Raw genomic sequence first — 19,995 nt, forward strand, 5'->3', positions numbered from 1 at the left:
AGGGACGAAACAGTCTCGACCTTTTGAGGGGGTTTCGTTCGGTAATAAAGCAGAGATTGCTTTCTAATGTCCTGCTATTACCGGATGAGATATCTCGTTTGCAGATCTGAGATTCCACACCCCACACGCACACAATTTGGTGAAATCTGGGCATCCGTGTACGTTTAGTGGACGGGAAAAAGATCCTGCGCTGCCATTTATGCGTGGACGGTACCGAGGATCTGTAACTGGAACTGTGTCTTTTGTGACAGGCTTCAAATCCGAGCGATGATGAACTAGCACGTGAATGCTCATGTGACCGGGTTCTCCGATGTTGCAGCCATTACTCATTAGTCTCATGTTTAGATTGCTTGAATGATTCAGAAGAGATGAAGCCACAAATGGGATCTTTGGGGACGAATGAGAGACGGATCCGAAAATAAGTACATACAGTACGATCCATTACCCGAAACATGAGATCAAAGAAGCTTGTTTCTTTTCTCCCTCTTTAGGTTGTCATCCCGAGATCTAGAATTCTATTACATCCTGGCAAGCCTTCTCTCTTTAATTACCCTCCTAGTCGAGATCGTCAACACTCGTCTGCTCGTTTCCCTTCTCATCAATCTTTGGTCCCAACTGCTCCGTCGCCTCCTTCAACGCTCCATCCCCATCAAACTCCCCATCACCCTCAGAGACCTTCTCAGGTTGTTTGAAAGAGTCCTGTGCCCCGTCCTTCAAAGACCCATCCTCATCTACATAATCCTTGTGATACAGCGAGAACAGGATCACGAGGTACGGCTCCCCGGTCTCCTTGTTGCGCAAGACATATCTGAGTTGATGTGAGCGTTTCGGGCCGGGCCTGTAACGAGTGTAAACGCAAAGGCATGGAAAGAGTGTGACAAAAATGTCTCGGTGATGTGGAAAAGCAGGGTGCTGGCTTACCTGAGACCTTGACCGTCCCAGTACTTCATGATGGGTAGCTGGAAGCCAGGTAGGTTCAACGCGAGGTCTGAGAAGTTGAGATACGGATTGAAGAAGTCAAAGCCGTATGTCTGGTCGTACTCAAACACCCACTTCTCTTTGGCGTCAGCTCTGAGAGCCCACTTCATTCTCGCCTTGCTGGTAAGAGGAGCGCCGACCTCCTCACGAGCTTCGAGGCCCTCTTCATCGCCACCCTCTTCGAACCAAAGACCGCCCTTTTCTTCATCAAACTCGCCTTTGCCCACATGAATAGTGTTGAAAGAACTCAGCGCGGGGCCGTACAGGAAGGGCTTATCAGCGTACGCATCTCCATCCAGGCCAGGATCAATCCACCACCGCACTATACTCATAGCCGTGTTGAAACCAGGCGGTAGACGATCTCGAATGGGATGATCAAAGTCATTGCCGAACTGAAGATCCGTGGCCTTGATACCATCGCCCTCATCATCGGAGGGCTTCTTTGGTCTGAAGCGGAATGAGATGCTGTACTGATCCCTGTTGTAGGCGTGAGGCTCGGTTGAGAAGTATGGTGAAGTCGTTGGTGAGTTGCGAGGAAGGCCTTTGTAGTCGTTGACGCGAACGTTGAGTTCAATGTCAGCGCGATCGCTCTTGATGGTGATGGGCTTGGCAGTGTTGACAGGGACCTCGACCTGCTGCGATTGATCGTAATCAGGACCAGCTGTGATTCGAAGAACGTAATTCTCCGCCATTTTGCTTTTATCTATCGCGTAACTTCTATATCGCTTCTAAGTGTGTTCAAAAACAATCGCTGTATCAAGAATGAAGGCGATTTTGAATGACGTAACCAATTCCGTTGGTGAGACTAAGATCAAGCAAGCCGATGTTGGTGCTGTAGCATGAAAAGCTCAACAACTATTGAATAATGAAAATGGAATAACAATGCACGAGTCTACCCTAGTTTTATTGTCGACTTTGATAGTGGCGTTGATAATGGCCTTACAAGTATGACGTGAGGGTTTTTTCACCTCTCATACTGCGTTCTGAGACCCCATTCATTCCATTGGGTCAACCACGCCAGCCTAAAGGCAGCCTCCGCCATAGCATCGCATCGTTCTCTCCGGAATCATCACAGCAAAATGACATGGGAATGAGGCTCAACTCTATGCTGTGTCATTGACAGTTACCACGAGGTCAAGTCAGCTGGTATTCGTCGCTGTGCACAGCATATGGGGGCACAGGTAGAGAAACACGCTGTCATTTCTCAGGTTAGACGATACGGTGTTAGATGTCATTGCATGATCGCAGTAGATTCGTCAGTCTGGCTGTCTAATTTGAGCCTCACCAGTCGAATTATCGACCTCTTGTCGTCTGAGGTGTTGCCAGTTTGGTTGGGAGAATTGAATGCCTTGGTTTCTGCCTCAGGCTAACAAGCCTAAGCCTCTGCTGCCTGCTTTTTCACCCTCCCAGTCTCGTCTCACTTCTCACTCAACCCCCCGACAGGTCTTCCCTAATTTCTGGATCCATCGAGTCTCCTCAACACCAGATTTCAAGTAAAACATATCATCAACGCATCTCAATACCTCAATTTTTCATCATTTCCAACACCCTCTCTCACCTTCGCATCATTTCTTGTCTAAATGTCTCTACTTTGATATGCGCAATATCTCACTGACCCATGCAATGAGCAGCAAATCGAATGGCATTCATCCTCAAAAAGAAACATTCAACACAAATTGCTTGCATATGATCATTCTCTAAGCACAGTATACCAACACACTCTATATACACCTAACCAATTATTAATAGCTTCGCTGCTCTTCAAAACGTCGCCCAGTTCATCATGCCAGTTCATTAACGCCAGAACTCAGACCTATACAGGTGTTGCCAATACTACCTTCACTTCACTATCACGCATCCTTCATTTCTCGCGAGACTTGTCGGAACGCACTTCCTGATACTGTTTGGTCCTGTGCGATGTGCGCCAGCGCATTTATCACTGTATTCATCAGCAAGAGAAGGAGGCCTCTTGGCCATGTAAGTATTAACATACTCTGCACGTCCATCTTGGATCTTGTCGCCAAGTAGAATTCTTGGTTTATCCTATCTTGCTCATGCTCCCCTGAGCCATGGCATGGACAAAACTCAAAGTCTGTCGACAGTGGAGGCAGATCTGGCGTGGAGAGTCGGGTGTCCCTGGGTGTCTCAGGGCACCAGTCGTCTGCAAGGACGACTCGCTCAGGGTTGTGCCACTCTAGTTCCAGGTGACTAGGTTTCACAGGTGCTGTGTAGCACCAGGACCCCGCGTAAGCAAAGCCTCCGTCATGAGCGAGATGGGACAGTTGCCGGCTACCTCGCCAGTTATCAATGGCCGCCTCAAGTGAGACACCATGTGGCTCGAGCGGAGCCGTCTGACAGAGCTCATATTCTGGCTCCAGGCCAGGTGAGGACACCTGGGCTCTGTTTGAGCACTGATCCCAGTCTGACAGCTGGTATGGGCCAGGTGTTCTGGGAATTTCATCCCGCGGCCAAGCATCCGCTTCTTTGATCCGCTCAACACGGCGGGGGATGTCTGCCAAGCGGCGAGCTCTGAAGGCGGCACTACCAGGAGCGGGATCGTCTTGGGATCTACGCTTCTTTGAATGGAGTTTCTTTTCAGTGAGCCGGCTCTGGGACGACAGCAGGACACTGCTTTGTGTAAACTCTGGGACGGAAGACGACAAGGGAGGAATGTGGAAAGAACGACGAGAAGTCATCTCATCTTTGTTGAGGAAAGGATTGATTGCCATGCTGAGCGGAAGGGAACGTTCACAAGTGTGATGGGATATATGGAGATCAAGTGAGAGCAGCAGCAATGTAGGACAGGTGTGGATGCAAGGTTGTCCTACTTGGACTTAAAGGGTTCATGAACGCTATCAAGTGATGCGGTGAGATGGAAATGCGATTGAGAAGATTTTTTTGATGGGTTTTTGATGGGGAGAGTGAAGTGATACGAAAGGGGGAGAATGAGAGAAAATGGTCGAGGGGGGAGGAGGACTATATATGGGAGGCCCAGGGAACGACACTCCTTCTCCCCCCCGCATCGTCCAATCACATCGCAGTATTCACAACCTCTCACAACCTCACTCCTAGCCTATGCTACCCCCCACGCTTCAGCACATGAACCATTATCGTCTTCCTACTCCTCACACCTCATATAAGTCGACGACGACAAAATATTGGCTCTTTCTGTATACACGATCACCCATTGTATCGTGTCAGACACCGGAAGATATTAAGGCTGGACCATTGACGACTGATTACCAGAAGCTTTGTGCGTGACTCGACTCTTCGCAGCGCCGTTCGGGTCCCCCGATGGGATTGGGTTATTCTACTTCACTTGAAGTTGTTCATATTTCCTCTTTCCTCTTCTTTCCTTCATACCCAATAAGGAAGACAGGTAAAACATATTGGATTGACAATCCCGTATCTATCACAATGTCAGTCATACAGCCCGAGCGTATCGAGGCCGCTGCGAGCGCCACGCATTTACAGTATATGCCCTCTGTCATGGTTACGGTTGCACCATGCAACGTCGATATGCTTCTGCAATCACCCGCTTGTGTCTGGATTGTCCAAGGGTGTGCGCAGATGCTCAATGATATTAGTAAAGCATCCTTGTCTACCTATGACGCTTCACTATGCGAATCACTTGAAGAAGCTACCTGCATGCGCAGACTGTACATTATCGGCAAGGCTGACTACGCTATGGCAGCGATTGTCTATAAAGAAATGGAGAGATGCGTTCCCTTCTGGCTTCGTAAGCCTCGCAACATTGCGTGTGAAGTTTCATGTAACTCAGATTGTGTGTGTATACCGCCGATTCCGAGATCCTGCATCTTTGGGAGAATGCGTAATTGAGCCGCCCGAATTTGTGTGATACCAACTGGCCAAGTTCCCATAAATTAAAAAGGGTAGAGACAGAGAGGGAGGTTGCAGGTCGATGGTTGGCAACGTCTTATTGTGAAAGTGTGGTTGGATGAACGGGGTGCCTGACAGTTCTCCACTCCACAATCTCAGTACTGGCTGGGTACTTACAAACTGCAGCGGGGATGTGAGGAGAGGAGGTAGAGAACCAGTACCCACACAGCCACACTCTGTGAAACCTGCCACAAGTGGATACTCCTTAAGCTTAGCGTGTAACCCACAGAAGTCTTGAGGGCATGGATGCATTGTACAATCCTCAAATTTGGGTGACAGTTGGTTGGGCTCAGAGGTGGCTCAGAAAGCTGGGGGACAACTTTGATGGATATAATTGGATGGAATCCCACGTATTTGGCTGCCTGCACATGCAGAAGCGTCGTCCTTTGTGTTTCCTTTCTGAGACTTGTCATATGCCACAGGATACCCGCACTGAGAGCTTGACAGACATGAACACGACTTCTAGCCAGTTATACAAGACCCAGCTGTAGTGTCACCATTGTGCTTCTAGGGCTAGGAATCGATTACTCGTATACGCCAATATCAGTAATCACCCATCTCATCGTTGCGATAGACTCCGTGGAGAGGCTGCAGTTCCCCGTAGTACAAAGATTCAAGGCCCCTTGCATGGATCCGAAAAACACAGTCCCCGACCTGTCATCTTGAGCTGTTGACGTGCGACGTTACTCGTGATACTCATGGTTATTCGGAATTATTGATGGCGGCACAACAACACGGCTACGATTTCGAATACTTGGATATGATTAGAAAGGATAATTGACTTGATAAATGGGTTTGCTGTTTGGTAGACAAAGGGCCCTTTGTTCTGATGTTGATATGAAGTCGTTGCAGATCGTGGGGATCAAGTCTTGGTACGGCCCGCCGAAGCCTCCACTGACGGACCGCCCCACCCATCAGTGGAGTGGACCGCCCGCCGCATGGCTCTGACTGACCCGGCCCCACTTGAGCAAGTCTTCAGTCTTCCATCCAGTTCATTGACGCTGGCACGAGCCACAGTTCAAGCCACAATCCTTCCATGTTTGCGACCCTTGTACTGCTCCAGGCGATGGCTCATCCTACCACCATCGCCCCAACAGAAGAATGTGTTCAACAGACACGTCACCGATCTTTTCCTCTTTTCCAAAAATCCAATCTACTCTACTCCCATGAGAACCCCCCAACTTCTTGTTTCAAGAACATATACCGTAGCCCGGTTTGAACCGGCCAGTGTCATATCATCATGATCGGCACATCATTCGGTGAATGGGTCTTTATCCGCTTATCCATCGCCTTCTTTCGCTACACGCCTCTAATTTACATCTTTCTCATCTTATTCCTCCCTCTCATCCAACCTGTATCCGTCGTCTTTCCATTTGTGTGTGTTCTGCTAGCTGCGCTGTTGGCAGAAGTGGTGTTCTATCTGTTTATATATAGACCATACCTACAGCGGCTCAAACGGGATGCAGTCCACCCAACAGCGCTCTCGCGCCAAGACCGAAATGCCCTATTTGAGCGATGTTTCGGAAACGTGCCGTCTTTGGAGATTTATCTGAGATGGTGGTTTCTTGATGCGGATCCCAAGGAGATACGGAGGGAGAATGTGAGAGAGTTCATGTTGTGGGCTTTCTTTGAGAGGGGGGGTGATTCAGGGTTGGTTGATGATGAGGAGTCGGTCGAGGAGGAAGTTGAGCACTATCTGAGCCTTGTTGAACAACGACTCGGTCGAAAATTCGAGGAAGGGCGGGGCAACGTCAAGAGTCTTCGTCTCACGATTGATGGTATCACAACAACATATCGAGGTCTGGTTTGGTATATTATCGTTTTCTTCCTTGACCAGGCTACCCATATTGCCTTTCGCTGGCACGGATTCGACTTCCACCGCCGGCCTCGCTCCTCTGCACTTCGTGTATTCCCTCCGCGGCCCCAAGAGCTGTTTCCCGGACCCAAATCTCCGTCCACACGGTTGAGTTACTGGCACCGCCCTCATACAGCTGAAGATAAGCTCCCTGTTGTCTTCCTCCACGGTATTGGAATCGGATTATGGACATATGTTTGTTTTCTGGCAGGTCTTCACAAGACTGGTGACGGAAACGGAAGTGTTGGGGTCATCGCCCTTGAGATATTACCCATCTCATTCCGCCTCACACCAGCTATTCTCGACAAGACCGAGTTCCTGGCTCACATGACATCTATCCTGGAACACCACTGCTGGCACAAATTTGCCCTGGTGTCACACTCATACGGTTCCGTTCTGACAACCCACATGCTCCACGACCCAAGCTTCCAACATCGTGTGCCCTCGGTTGTCCTCATCGACCCTGTGACCATCATGCTACATCTTCCTGATGTCGCGTACAACTTTACTCGAAGAAAGCCCAGGAGGGCAAATGAATGGCAACTGTGGTATTTCGCTAGCACCGACCCAGGTGTCGCACTTTGTCTGGGGAGACATTTCTTTTGGCGTGAAAATATCCTGTGGAAAGAAGATTTGTTGGGGACTCAAAGTGACGGCCATCATGCAAGGCACGTTGCAGTTACGCTGTCTGGTCGCGACCTCATAGTCGACACTACAGCAGTTGCAGAATATCTGGGGGTTGATCTTGGCATCGGCCGTAATGGCATGGTAGCGGAATCGCACAATGGCGTTGAAGTAGTTATGTTCCCGAAACTGGACCACGCGCAGGTGTTTGATGACCGTGTAAGTAGAGAGTCGGTGATTCAGATGGTTAGATCGAGATGCGCAAGTTAGTGGATGGTATCTCAGGAATAGCCGATAAAATAGATCGATATAATAATGAAACTGCGTCGTCATTTGCTTCAATTCTTTGACTGGATCACATCACCACCCCATTCTGTCAAGTCTGCGCGGATGGGAGTTGAGCCATTTTGGATCATGAGCCATTGAACATCTTCGTCTGTGTCATTCTTGACCTGATGTTCGACCCAGGCGGGAACAAAGGCAAAGTCTCCAGGTGCAAGATCATGGTGTTTCAGTTCAGAGTTGACAGCCTCATTCACGATGAGAACGCCGTTTCCTGAGACGGCGTATATGATGGTATCTACAAATTCAGCATCAGTGTTTATCCACAGTAGGCAAGTTGAAAGGAACTTACCTTGTTCACTGTTATGTCGAACTGTAGACTTGGAATGCGGTCGCGTTGTGACAACTGGCGTGTGAGCGATTAGGTTGAGACATCGGTCTAAGACAACTTGACCTACCAGTTACGCACATATTGTCGCACTTTCCGACAACAGCAGGACGTTCAATAACAGGGCCTTCGACAGTAGGATGCGTTGGTTCAAGCTGTTTGGCGCGGGTGATGTTGGCAGAGGCGGGCATTATCATCGGAAGGATTTCCGAGATAAGCGGTAATAGAGAGCTCATCATTGGCGAGGTTGTATATGTTCACGATATTCAAAAATAGCTGCGCGATAGTATCAAAAGTAAAGTCACAAAGAGATGTAGATGTATAGCAGAGCAAGACGTGACGTGGGCGGGCGAAAGACGAAGGTACTCCCAAGGGGAGATGACGTCGCTAGAATGACAATTGGCTAAGAGACCAAGTCTGCCAGTGACACAAGAGACTCTGAGGTCCAATGAATGAGATTTTGAATGATGCACTATTGGGTGAGCGATGAGAGAGAAGCGCGTGACCTGATGATTTGGGGGTAGATTTGGTGTTTCGAAGCTGGGGGGAGACTCAAGAGTGAGCCCAGACGTTTGGCCTCAAGCGGGCCAGCCACCGGAGCTAGTGGCACAAGAGTTCCCTAACGAGGATGGAGATTGATAATGCAGGTTGATAGGCGGGGGTTGAGTAGGTCTGATGTGACTGATCTTACATTGGAATAATATTTTTACTTTATTTAATACTCTTTCTCGTCTTCTATTGCCTTGCTTGCTGCTGTTTGAGTTGGTGAAAGAATGCTCCGTACGTCGGCGGGTGATTGATCATCTCCCCACTTCCCGTACGCTCGAATCTATAGCAAGACAATGTCGTCAACGAAATATCCCAATACAACTAAAGCTGTCATATAAAAACATACTCCTTGACCCAAATTGTTAACTCGTATTTCCCTCCCTCTCATGACCTGATCAGAACCGAGTGGTTCCGTTCTAGAGTCGGCATCTCCTGCGGCTGAACTCCGCTTAGCTGCATTAACTCGACTTCCCCCATCATCATCACCGCTGAAGCTGCAAGTCCAGACCCTCTAGGCCATCCACCCTCGACTCATCAGCTCGCCACCCCTGCCTTGGACCCCGATCTGATAAAAACAAGGTATATCCAGCATTTTATCTGATCAAACTCACGAGATAGGAACAGCCTCTTTAACTTGACTTCTCAGAAGACGCCACAACATGTCCTCCAGTGAACCCCAATCACCGCTGTCTGAGCCTTCATCAGATCCATACTCCGAGCCTCCTCTTCTTCTAAATCTCCCTCCTGAACTCATCGACAACATTCTCTCTCATCTTTCACCCTACGACCTCTCCGCCATATCTGCTACATGTCGAGACCTGCATAAGCACGCTCTCTCAGATGTCCTCTGGTACCCACTCGTTCAAGAAAATGTCCCAGGCGTCACTCTCACAAGCCCCCAGCCCTGCAACAGCTATCATGAGCTTTACGTCGCTCACGATCGTCTCTGGTTCCTCCCCAGACAGAAAATCTGGTTCTGCGATAGAGATCTTACTGGAAGACTCATGATTGTTCGCTATGATCCTCGGCGGGGTTGCATTGAGGGCTATCAGTTACTCGCCAGTAGAGACCGGCAAATACAGCAAAGTTTCATCGGACAAGGCGACGTTTTGATCAATGAGTTTGATCCCAAGGTCAAACTTCATCTTGATAAGCCTGTGCTGCAGTTTCGCGTGGGAGAACGAGCGCCGGAAGTTTTCCTGAGTCGGCCCGGTGCCAATCGCTTCGCTGATGAGATGCCTGTGACTCTGGATGACAGAATCGATGCTCTGTTTAGCAATTTCATGCTAACATGCGAGCTCGATCACGAAGAAGCCCAACAAAATCTCAACTCGCGTTTTCCATACGGCAATATCTGGCCACCGCCTCACATCCCTTCGGACCATCATGTCTCAGGTAGCAGCACGCAAGTAACATCAGAGGGCATCTTTGTGAAGACGCCATCGTCTCGACCTCAGCGCCGCGAAGAAGTATCAGAGCGATTCTTCCGCATTCGCCAGTGGATGGAAATGGCGGGCGGTTTATCCCGAATCGGTATGGCAGCTGGTTTGGGTGGGATATACAATATGCTAAGATTATCACGCACCGCAGTCGACGGCGGAATGCCCAACGTTCACGTCGGCGAGGAGCTCATCACGTACTCCACCCTCGATCCGAAGTTATACACGCCGACTGTGCTAAAACCGTGGAGGGGGATTTGGGTTGGCGATTACAGTACCCATGGATGCGAGTTCTTGCTTATACATCAACCTAACGATGAGACGAGCGCTACGGATGAAGAACTTGGTCTTGTGAGACGAGATTCCGAGACTAATGAAGAGTGGGAGGCGAGACGGACTGAAGGACGGACGTTTCAGGGACGGTTGGAGGCTATTAAATTAACCGGTGATCCCAATGTTCCGCGGGGTGAAATCACGTTTGTAGCTGATGACATTGGACCCGATGGTGTCGTCGAGGGCCCACCGGTAGATTCCTGCTTCCAGGGAATGAGAGCAGTTCACAGCAAAGGACATATTGCAAATACCGGATTCGCCTCAGGTAAGCCCCCTTGTTTCACCGAGTCGAGGCCTCGAAATGAGCTTGCACTGACGAAAACAGACCGATATATTGAGAGCCAACTTATATTCGTCAGTCACGATCGGCTTGCGCAGCACTGGGTTGGGTTTGGACATATAAACTACTTTCAGAGGGTGGACATTGATGAGTTCCTCAAGGTGTAATGTTATCTTGAGAATGGAAATGAGATGACACTCACTGCAGTCAATTTCGATGTTTGAAGCAGAAGTTACGGCTTTGATGTAATGATGCATAACTAAACTATGCTTGAATTGAGAAGCCGTGGGGTGAAAACTGCGTCTTGGTTCTGGCATTAATGTGTTGTCAGACACAGAGTTTTGCATGCTCCGAGTTTCCCAACAACCTCTCTGATTTAATGCATTTAAATCCCAGGCAGATGGTGAAGTAGATACCAATTTTGATTCACGTTGTAATGTCATTCATTCTAGGCCGTTCAAGTGCAAATTGCCAACTTTTCATTTCCAAGCTGCCTACCCTAAGGTGAGCACTTGGGTGGGTAAAACCATGATGGAGCCCAACTTTGATGCCATGTATTTCTAAGGGTATCAAGGAATATTCCATTTGGATCGTACGTTCGTGATCATGATTTGAATAGATCATTGGCGCCTTGTATCGCCCTCGCTCACTCAGGTTGTTCCCTGTCCTGCAAGGGTTCATGTGGGCTCGAGGCCCGAAGCCGTGGACGTATGCATGGCTCACTTCAGAGAGCTGCTGTTGTTTATTTTTCGTTCTCATGTCTTCGATTACTTGGACTTGTTCTTCTGAGCCTGAGCCTGCTCGTAGATCCAGTCGTTAAGACCAGCACGGTTTCTACACCCCATTAGTCTTTACTCCCATCAACCCCAGCACACCAATACTTACCGTGCAATCTCAAGAGCGTAAAACTGCATACGAGGCACAAAGATCGTGGTATCCTCCTCATACTCGACGTCGGGTCTATCGCGCACCATGGTACCAAAGTTATAATCGTCGACCTTCTTCTCATACGCCATCATGAACTTTCGCCAGCGCTCCTTGCCGGCCTTGCTCTTCATCTCGTCCTCGTCGACCTTTGCGGCGGGGTCGAACTCGGGGAAGTCGGTCTTGAGGTGCTCCATGATCTCGTCGTCGATCTTTGTCAGGCGGAGGGATGAGCCCTTGACGCGCTCGAGGATGGACCAGTAGGTCTGCATGTGCTGGACGACCTTGACGGCGAATTGCTTCTCGATCTGGTAACTGTTAGGAGGGTTGTTTCAGATCGTGGGGTAGGTAGGGTGCGTACGTCTTCGTTGTTCTGGGCGTTCTCGGCGTCAAAGTTCTTAGGCACGGGGGCGCCGGCCATGTTGTCGAGGGGATCCATGGCGAATGTGTGTTTGTTCGTCGGGATTTGCTTGGTGGTTGTGTAGGTATGTGAAGACAAAAGCTGCAGTTGGGCAAAAACTCGAACGTGGGGCAATGATGATGGAGGGGCAGCCACAAAAAGACATGGCGGCATGATATCAGCGCATAGTGTTTGCGCTTGTTAGCACTGCTTGTCTGCACGGTGCATCTGGTGCCTGCTGGCACATGGTGGACGTATCTCGTGATGACTACAGTCTATCAAACACATTGCTGTCTTTCCAAAGCTTTCTTCTTGTGTTTGATGCCTTGAGTCATATGACTCACGCGGGTGTTATTGCTTGCTGATGCCACTGTGGCGATTGTCTAGCCCTACAATACAAAACACTTGCACCAATTCATCACTACTGAGACAAGATAATGCCATCTATATCCCTGGCCTATCGAGATTTACTAGTCGAACTCATGTCGAAACGCCTATCTTCCCTGCCATTCTGCATGAGATCATCTTGGTCTCAGAAACATTTAGTACAGTAACACTTTACAGGAAATAAAGATTGCATTAACTGATACTGGGCCTCAATACAGAATAATAGGTAAGTTCGAACGATATTGATAATTATATGGGCCTTAACGCGTTAGTGTTTATACAGATTGCAGGGGCATACCTCTCTAATTAAAGGGACTGACAACTAAGTGGTAAGTACAGTACGTTAAGAGATACCTATCTCAAGACCCCCAGCGACAAATCAGAATATCTCAAAAGGTAGGATTAACCTCTATTCAGCCTCTTAGAAATTCAGTAGCAGCCTATATACAGTACAGGACTACAATAGTACTGTATATTTCTAGCCCCCGCAGCCTGTAGGTAAACGGCTAACAGGGCTAATAACTGTCAGAAGCAGCAGACTCAATAACAATGATTCACCATGCTCTATTGATATGCCAGTGGAGTTAAAGACCATATTCTCCATTTGGCTACGAAATATATAAACCCCAAGGCTTCCCTGTGAGCTTGTCTTCCACAACAAACTCACATCTTCCAAAGCTCCAGAGTGTGAGAACAAAGATACGATGGACCAACAAAACATGTTGGAAATGAATATTTCCATACTGATTCGCCTTGTGAAACTGGTAAGTACTCATTGAACTCGGTATAACTTGATTGCTGATTAGCTTTCTAGATGCTGCATATAGTACGAGAGCAGAATACTCAGATCCGAGGCCTGGCACGGCGAGTCCAGGACCTCGCAAGTCAGGTGTAGTAAGTCTCTATCAACCAAAGCGTTATCGGCGCAACGAGAATTATACATCTATGCTGCACGGCATTTGCGACCAAAATACAACAATTGACGCCCTGACACGGCAAGTCTAGGATCTGGCAAGTCAGACATAGTAGGACTCCCTTACAATAAAGTTTATATATATAATACTAATATAATTTCTAGCCAGACGATATCAGAGCTTAGCTGGATGCTGGGAGCGAAGCTTTGAAGGAGGGTCTGATGAGACCGCAGACACACTCCTTCACAGCCGACTTTCCTCTTTCCCCTGCAAGGAATGCTTCGATCACCCCCTCAACTACGGTCGTCCTCTCGAGTGCACCTCATACCCGGCACTCGCCTCTCATGCAAGCGATGTTCGAAAGTGAAATTCAGTTGTACCCAGCTGGACAACTTGTTTGCCACCAGCCCGGGCTTGCGCCGGCTCTACCGCGAGATAAAGAAAACCACCGACAACTGCGACCAGGAAGTTCATCTATCAGCTCCCAGACGACAACAGGGAGATCAAAGTCCAGCCTCTACAACTGTAAAGCAACGTTAGAAGAACCTGCAGTTACCGACTGCGAACACACAAGAACGAGTCTTGATGCTGTAACAAGCTATAATATAAACATCTTGACCAATGAGCAACCCCATACAAGCGACGATACCTCAATGTTTTAACGTTACAATTATATACAGTCCACCAGATCTCATCCTTCAACGAAAACAGTCACCAGCAAGAGATCATGGTGGCATTCAGGCCCTCGCCCATTTCAAGTACGCATATCATAATGAGGTCAGCTGGACAGTTATGTGCAACGATCTCTCGAACAATGATGAGAAGGGCTCTTCTCAAGCCCCCCATGCGACAGAGCAAGCTTTCTTTCGCTAGCCAAGTTCGATCTAAGCTCCAGGAGCTCTACGTACCCACGGACAAGGCAGGCGACGAAGTCAACGGACTATAACATAACAGTAAGACTTGGTAGATCCTGACCCGAACCTACAGCGCTGGTCCGCTTGCCTTCGTACTATATATGCAGAGAGGTGGCGTTATATAGAAATCATTCACAGAACTCGCACAAAATGTCAACACGCCTTAGCTCAAGAAATTCATCGATCTGATGGACCAGCCCCGAACGGCAATTCTTGACGAGGCTGGCAGGCATTTCTTTATGAAGTCAGTTACGGCAGGCAGCCCAAATTTCGCTTCCAGCAGCAGAGTGACAAGTGGATGGAGTTCGACTGGCGAGGGAAAACAGACGGAGAGATCGCTGAGCTGCTCACCCCGACTGCTCCCTTAGAAAGTTGCAAAGCCGGTGAGACATTCAAAGCGCTTAGAGTTGAATGATAAGTATATGTGATGTATGTTTGATGGTTAAGGTCTCTAACTACCAAAAATGGCAGAAATGCTAGACAATACTGGAGAAAATGCAAGACGGAGATGCTGAGCCGTGTGTTCTCCGTCCTCGATGCGATGGAAGACTCCTTTCAAGAGGTGATTACTGACCTTAAAGAGATATCAGGGCTCAATGGCGAGGCCAAGGGGGATGTAAGCATAGCCCTTCGACCCGAGTTAGATGTGCGAGGTTGGGCGGCAGGAAAACAGCGCCACAACGAAGGAAAACCAGAATCCAGTTAACCCACCAATGCAGATGTTCCAATGCCGCATTCGCGAAGGTGCTTCAACACCGGCCCATGTTGAGCATGACGGAACCGTCGAACACCCTGACCAGATGCACAATCCAACGCCAGCTTCTGAAGTCTACCGAAGCAGTAGAGCTCGAGAATGTGCCCCATTACTGCTGGGTAGATGTGAAGGAGACCGAAGAGTACGACGAGCCATGGGAGATAGAGCTCTCCACTCACCGGGCCCGATAGTGACGACGACTATGACTGCCGAGTTCCTTGACCACTTGGTCAGGTACGCTAGACGTGACTTAGCAGGGCAAGTAAAGAGAATCGAGAATGAAAGACGAGATTCAACAGACCCTGCATATTCACAAGTATAGCGTTGGCTAAGACATGCATGTATCTCGAGGCGCACACACTAGATCAACATTGAGCTTCGAAAGAGAAAACATAAGCTTGAGACCTTCTTGCAACGATGAAATAAGAGTTGGAGAAGACTCGAGGACGTGGGCGTGAGTATCTTCTGCTTCTTCGCCTCACAAATAAACAGCAAGGCCATCAAGCACACGAAACATTCCACCTGTTCAACAAGCTATCTCTCTTTCATCGTTACCTCCTACTCCTAATAGAAAGACACCTTTCAAACCGAGACAGCGAAGACTTATCAAGCCCTGTCGCCAGACTGTATCAGCCGCAAACAGCCTGACAGCAAATGCATTCTACAAGATAAGATCTTGATACGTACCCACAGCAGAATCGACAGCCCACCAGCTCAAGATGCTGAGACGTCCAAAACAAAAGATACACTTGAAAATCACAGACCATGTCGACGTAAAAGAGGTAAAGGAGTTCCTCGTTACGCAGATGAAGACCCCAGGGGGCATGGAAACAGCCAGCAAGGATGCCATGACTCACGAAAATCTGTGTACGACGATGGCCCTTCAATTCCCTATGGACAGACTCTTATCGGATATCGGACCTGTTTCTGACTTGGAGCTCCTTGAGATCACGCGTCGGTACCATGCAGGAGAGGACATTTGCCGATAACACGATCCAGGCCCTCCGTGCCCATCAGGTCTACCTCAAGCTTCTCCTTATTAACCAGATTATATATTTAACCAAACTTTTCGAGGAAGCACTGCCGTATATTCCAGCTATGCAGAAACGCTAGGCACTCGATCCCAGCCACTCTTCATCTGAAGGAGTCGGCTCGCTGAAACGAATTAAAGAGTAAGCGCAGTTTACCACCAGATACTAATGTGGTAGCCATCAACGCCCATCTTGGTCGAGAGCCAGGTCCCGCTGTCGACACCGAGTATTTCAACTTTGATGACCATCGTGCTTGCCTTGCTGTGAGCAAGAGCTGGAAGGCAATGTTCGGAATGAAAGGGGCGATGGCTTAAGCTCTACATGCCTTCTTCCATGGAGGGGAGGATCTTGAAGTGCCTGTCCACTATGGAGATGATCTAGATCCTGACTATGTGCCGGTGCAAATGTCTCTGAGCCTTCGCCAGCGTGTCGGCATAGCTATCAGCTTATCCTCAAAGAAGGGCATCGGATGTTACTATGGATGCAAGACGAAGTCCCAGCATGCTGAACCAGGACTCAAAACAAAACTTCTCAAAAGAAGAGGCAGTCTATGGGATGTGAAACAAAACTAGATACCACCAAGGCCCCATGTGAGGGATCATTGCCATCGGTCCTATTTCCAGGATAGGACGCTTATAGATGTGAGTTCGACGAGCACTTTTTCGGGAACGACGAACTGACTTGAGCAGAATATTGACGTTTCAACTATGGAGAATGTCACGTTCAAGGACGACGAGACCCTTCTGACCATATTGAAGATTTACAGACTTCGCAACTGTTATATAAATGTACCACCAGATAAAAGAAGCAAGACAGAGCTGCAGTGGATTCAGCAACCATGTTTCACCTCAACGCTTCCGCCGTGAGATCCGGGGTGGCCATGTTCATCTTGTCGATGGACGGGATGTTCTGGGCCCCGATGGTGGTTCTAACTCTGTCGGCAATGCTGGCGGAAATGTCGGCGGCAACTGAGTTGATCCGTTGAAGTGGAATACCCTATTACGTGGCAAGCACCGTCCCAATACCAACACCAGGGAAGGAAGCCACAGTGCCTGGTGTCGAAGGAACCCACGCCGCTATCATCTACAATCCGGAGAGCCCCATGGAGGTCTACAAGATGATGCCGCGCGGTAAACTTAGTATCATCGTTGCTGTGCCCCCGAGCGGGTCAGAGGCCAGCATGACCTCTACCGAAATCCCATGGTCTGTCTTCAAGGTGTAAGGCCGACGCCATACCCCCTGAGCGATTGACACCTTGTTATCTGAACTACACCCAGACCTCTACTGGCCAAACATCCGTTGTATATTGCCATCATCGCAAGTACCAGGGCCGCAAAGGCGAGAAAAATGGCGGACACCTGTGCCTCCTCTACCCTCCAAGTCTAATCCTAAGAATTAGGAGGAGAAGACCATAGATAAGTCGCCACACAACTTTATCAATATATGCCGACTACCCGCCCCAGAGTAGATGGCAAATTTGGGTATGAATCACATTAACCATCTGCTTCAGAACCGAACCGATGGAGTCTGGGTATGATTTGGCAACAATTGAAAAGAACTGCCTCCAAATGTCGAAACACAAATACTCGGTTCTTTGCCATCTCCGAGTCTTGGGCATCAGCTCATGTAAGCCAGGAACAACTACCTAGGTATAAGAGGTCCAGTTCTCCCCCTTCTCAATCGACCACTTCAACTTGCGTCTTTACATTCCGGTTATATAATTATATATCCTTCTCCGAGCCTTTGGAGATCTGGACTTGGAGGGACTTGATATCTCCCAACTGATCATCGGTTACTCGGGGGTAACACAGAAGCCCAGATCCCACCATGCTTCAGCCAATTTTGTTCCCCTTTCTTCCATGTTGGCTTTCGAGCAAAGCCCAGCTTCTGCAGTGTACAGACTAACAAATTTGCATCAGTAATTTGTAAGTGCATGTTTTCAAAGTACTTACATTAATATTTATGGCACGGCATTTAAGCCATAGCCGACGAAACAATATAACAAGAAGCGATAAGCTGCTAGAGAGTATCATAAGATAGGTAACCTGGTAAGAGATTGTAACACTCAAAGTCAAGAATAAAAACCCACAATCCCCCACCCACCACAGTATATTTTAATAGTGAACACCTTTTATACACATAAATCTGTCGACGGTAATACATAGCTCTAAAGAATACGCATTGCTTCAGAGTCTGGCTGACTTGGGAGATTGGAAAGCGCAGTAAATATACACTTCTTGCAAATACAGTTGTGCTCGTTCTTGCTAACAATCAGGTAAAGTCAATTGTATACCGCCTGCAAGCTGATTGAGTTTTACTGGAATTGGTCCTGTTACAGGTTTTGTAACAAACTTTAGCCAGAAAACTCTGCTGATATATCTATAAATATAACAGTGTTTGTCCTTCGCATGCTCTTCATTCACCAAGCGGGTCTCTCTCTACATGCAAGTAAACACAATGACGTTAGCGGGGTAAAGTACCTCGGCCTACGACACCAATATCAACATCACGACATTCTTGCTTGGGCCTTTCAACCCTTGGATCGTTCACTTCTTTCCTCCTAATCTTGGCTTTACAAGCAAAAATAGACTCGTAGAGCCAAACACAACTTTCAGAAGTGAAATTTATCATGGCTCCATCACTTCTTCTCTTACCGTCTCCTCCCCGCCCTCCATCTCCATCAACACTCTCAGCGGCCTATCGCTCACCATTAACATCTGTTCTTACGAAACTCAAACAATCACCCACTCCCCAGACTCTCATTGTCGGCCTCGCACTTCCTCTTCTCAGCGGCTCGTCACCCAGGTCAAAGACAATCGCATGGACAGACGCTCAATACCTTCTCGCTAGGCTTTACACTCTTACATGCGTCATCTGCGCCAAAGAGAACATTCCCGTTGACGTCGGCGCCGGAAAAGGGAGTGTGGATGTCCGAATTGTTCTCATCGACCATGAGAGGGGAAGACGCTACGAGCCAGACTTTGACGGCGGTTTTGAGGCGAACTGTACCGCTGTGTTGGATCTAGCTGCGTTTGCGACAAAGGTTCGACCATTGGAAGCTGTTTACCATCCAAGCTGTGAAGAGGGGTATGAGCTACTCTCTTCGTTTCTCGAACTTTCGGAGAAGAAGCAAACATTTACTCAGAGCCAACTCGTTGCTATTGAAGGGGGAATCAGCTTGACGGCGGAACCAGCTTTGTCACCAAAAGAACAACAGAAGGGCTTCAACACTGTTTGTCTAGGAGGCACGTTTGATCATCTCCACCCAGGTCACAAGCTATTGCTTCATGCAAGCGTTCTCCTTCTCAACATACCACCAAAAGACTCCGGTAAGACATGCACTCTCATTGTGGGTATCTCGAGCGACGAGCTTCTCGTCAAGAAGAAATACGCTGAAGAGCTTCAATCATGGGATGAGCGCTCACAGACCGTTCTCTCATTCCTCTCCACTCTTGTCGACTACGACACAACATCTACGTCACCACCAATAGAGCGCACACCTAACGAAGCGCTTGCCTTTCTACGCGACGGAACAGTCAAGGTGCGATGTATTATACTTCGCGATCCATTTGGCCCACCAATCCACGAAGAAGATGCCGATGCAATTGTTGTTTCTGCAGAGACACGTAGTGGAGGCAAAGCAATCAATGACCGCAGGGTTCAGAAGAGATGGAAGCCGCTCGAAGTGTTTGAGATTGATGTTCTGGATGCTGACGAGGTTGGAGATGGGGAAGTGAGCAAGACGGATGATTTTGCGACAAAGATTAGTAGCACTACGATTAGACAGCAGAGGGCTGAAGCAAAGAGACAGTAATATCAGTATAGTTTCGCATAAATATCTTGCAGTTTTAAGATGACCATGTAATATGTTGCTGTGCCATGAGGTTTGATGAGTTTGCCTTATGTCATTGTACAGAACCTTGGTCTTAATGCATTGTAGAGAGCTAAATGGGTCCCATTGACATTGAGGAGAGTCTTGACCTGGTAGTCCCGTAGTTGTAGCAGTCGAGCCATACGGAAGGCACAGCTTGGTTTTGGGGTAT

The 19,995-nt window shown here is 48.4% G+C and overlaps 11 protein-coding genes across 17 annotated transcripts; 7 read left to right on the top strand and 4 right to left on the bottom strand.

Annotated features, from left to right (window-relative positions):
* Positions 1-304: 304 nt before the first annotated feature.
* On the bottom strand, positions 305-2,000 carry FVEG_12790 (hypothetical protein). 2 transcript variants are annotated; one of them, XM_018902164.1, is made up of 2 exons: positions 922-2,000; positions 305-808 (listed from the first exon to the last, which is right to left on the bottom strand). In XM_018902164.1, exons 1-2 carry the CDS (start codon positions 1,668-1,670, stop codon positions 556-558), a joined length of 1,002 nt encoding a protein of 333 aa, XP_018760816.1. In that variant the 5' UTR covers positions 1,671-2,000; the 3' UTR covers positions 305-555. The 2 variants fall into 2 exon arrangements, with proteins under 2 accessions (XP_018760816.1, XP_018760815.1); XM_018902163.1 differs by having other exon boundaries at positions 305-838.
* On the top strand, positions 1,985-4,997 carry FVEG_12789 (hypothetical protein). Its single transcript, XM_018902162.1, has one exon. It carries the CDS (start codon positions 4,273-4,275, stop codon positions 4,816-4,818), a length of 546 nt encoding a protein of 181 aa, XP_018760812.1. The 5' UTR covers positions 1,985-4,272; the 3' UTR covers positions 4,819-4,997.
* FVEG_17345 (hypothetical protein) lies at positions 2,657-3,905 on the bottom strand. Of its 2 annotated transcripts, XM_018906600.1 has the most exons (2): positions 2,972-3,905; positions 2,657-2,917 (listed from the first exon to the last, which is right to left on the bottom strand). In XM_018906600.1, the coding sequence occupies exons 1-2, from the start codon at positions 3,705-3,707 to the stop codon at positions 2,829-2,831; spliced, it is 825 nt and encodes a 274-aa protein (XP_018760814.1). In that variant the 5' UTR covers positions 3,708-3,905; the 3' UTR covers positions 2,657-2,828. The 2 variants fall into 2 exon arrangements, with proteins under 2 accessions (XP_018760814.1, XP_018760813.1); XM_018906599.1 differs by having other exon boundaries at positions 2,657-3,905.
* Positions 4,998-5,946: 949 nt separating the features above from the next.
* FVEG_17344 (hypothetical protein) lies at positions 5,947-7,763 on the top strand. The gene has a single exon (XM_018906598.1). It carries the CDS (start codon positions 6,119-6,121, stop codon positions 7,625-7,627), a length of 1,509 nt encoding a protein of 502 aa, XP_018760811.1. The 5' UTR covers positions 5,947-6,118; the 3' UTR covers positions 7,628-7,763.
* On the bottom strand, positions 7,696-8,218 carry FVEG_12788 (hypothetical protein; the record flags this gene model as incomplete). Its single annotated transcript, XM_018902161.1, has 3 exons — positions 7,696-7,937; positions 7,992-8,045; positions 8,098-8,218. The coding sequence occupies 3 exons, from the start codon at positions 8,216-8,218 to the stop codon at positions 7,696-7,698; spliced, it is 417 nt and encodes a 138-aa protein (XP_018760810.1).
* Positions 8,219-8,861: 643 nt separating this feature from the next.
* FVEG_12787 (hypothetical protein) lies at positions 8,862-11,084 on the top strand. Of its 4 annotated transcripts, XM_018902160.1 has the most exons (4): positions 8,879-9,155; positions 9,223-10,109; positions 10,167-10,613; positions 10,674-11,070. In XM_018902160.1, the coding sequence occupies exons 2-4, from the start codon at positions 9,236-9,238 to the stop codon at positions 10,793-10,795; spliced, it is 1,443 nt and encodes a 480-aa protein (XP_018760809.1). In that variant the 5' UTR covers positions 8,879-9,155; positions 9,223-9,235; the 3' UTR covers positions 10,796-11,070. The 4 variants fall into 4 exon arrangements, with proteins under 4 accessions (XP_018760808.1, XP_018760806.1, XP_018760809.1 ...); XM_018902159.1 differs by having other exon boundaries at positions 8,862-10,109; positions 10,674-11,084; XM_018902158.1 differs by having other exon boundaries at positions 9,223-10,613.
* On the bottom strand, positions 10,140-12,230 carry FVEG_12786 (hypothetical protein). 2 transcript variants are annotated; one of them, XM_018902156.1, is made up of 4 exons: positions 11,914-12,230; positions 11,514-11,860; positions 10,831-11,462; positions 10,140-10,693 (listed from the first exon to the last, which is right to left on the bottom strand). In XM_018902156.1, exons 1-3 carry the CDS (start codon positions 12,124-12,126, stop codon positions 11,396-11,398), a joined length of 627 nt encoding a protein of 208 aa, XP_018760805.1. In that variant the 5' UTR covers positions 12,127-12,230; the 3' UTR covers positions 10,140-10,693; positions 10,831-11,395. The 2 variants fall into 2 exon arrangements, with proteins under 2 accessions (XP_018760805.1, XP_018760804.1); XM_018902155.1 differs by having other exon boundaries at positions 10,140-11,462.
* Positions 12,231-13,474: 1,244 nt separating this feature from the next.
* Positions 13,475-13,915, top strand: FVEG_17343 (hypothetical protein; the record flags this gene model as incomplete). The annotated part of the gene is made up of 1 exon (XM_018906597.1): positions 13,475-13,915. One exon carries the CDS (start codon positions 13,475-13,477, stop codon positions 13,913-13,915), a length of 441 nt encoding a protein of 146 aa, XP_018760803.1.
* Positions 13,916-14,675: 760 nt separating this feature from the next.
* FVEG_17342 (hypothetical protein) lies at positions 14,676-15,243 on the top strand (the record flags this gene model as incomplete). The annotated part of the gene is made up of 2 exons (XM_018906596.1): positions 14,676-14,783; positions 14,887-15,243. 2 exons carry the CDS (start codon positions 14,676-14,678, stop codon positions 15,241-15,243), a joined length of 465 nt encoding a protein of 154 aa, XP_018760802.1.
* Positions 15,244-16,356: 1,113 nt separating this feature from the next.
* On the top strand, positions 16,357-16,924 carry FVEG_12785 (hypothetical protein; the record flags this gene model as incomplete). The annotated part of the gene is made up of 3 exons (XM_018902154.1): positions 16,357-16,509; positions 16,576-16,593; positions 16,751-16,924. 3 exons carry the CDS (start codon positions 16,357-16,359, stop codon positions 16,922-16,924), a joined length of 345 nt encoding a protein of 114 aa, XP_018760801.1.
* Positions 16,925-18,364: 1,440 nt separating this feature from the next.
* On the top strand, positions 18,365-19,815 carry FVEG_12784 (hypothetical protein). The gene has a single exon (XM_018902153.1). It carries the CDS (start codon positions 18,582-18,584, stop codon positions 19,764-19,766), a length of 1,185 nt encoding a protein of 394 aa, XP_018760800.1. The 5' UTR covers positions 18,365-18,581; the 3' UTR covers positions 19,767-19,815.
* The last annotated feature ends 180 nt before the right edge of the window (positions 19,816-19,995 follow it).

This window comes from Fusarium verticillioides, chromosome 3, assembly GCF_000149555.1.
Source record: "Fusarium verticillioides 7600 chromosome 3, whole genome shotgun sequence".
In the NCBI taxonomy this organism is placed as follows: domain Eukaryota; kingdom Fungi; phylum Ascomycota; class Sordariomycetes; order Hypocreales; family Nectriaceae; genus Fusarium; species Fusarium verticillioides.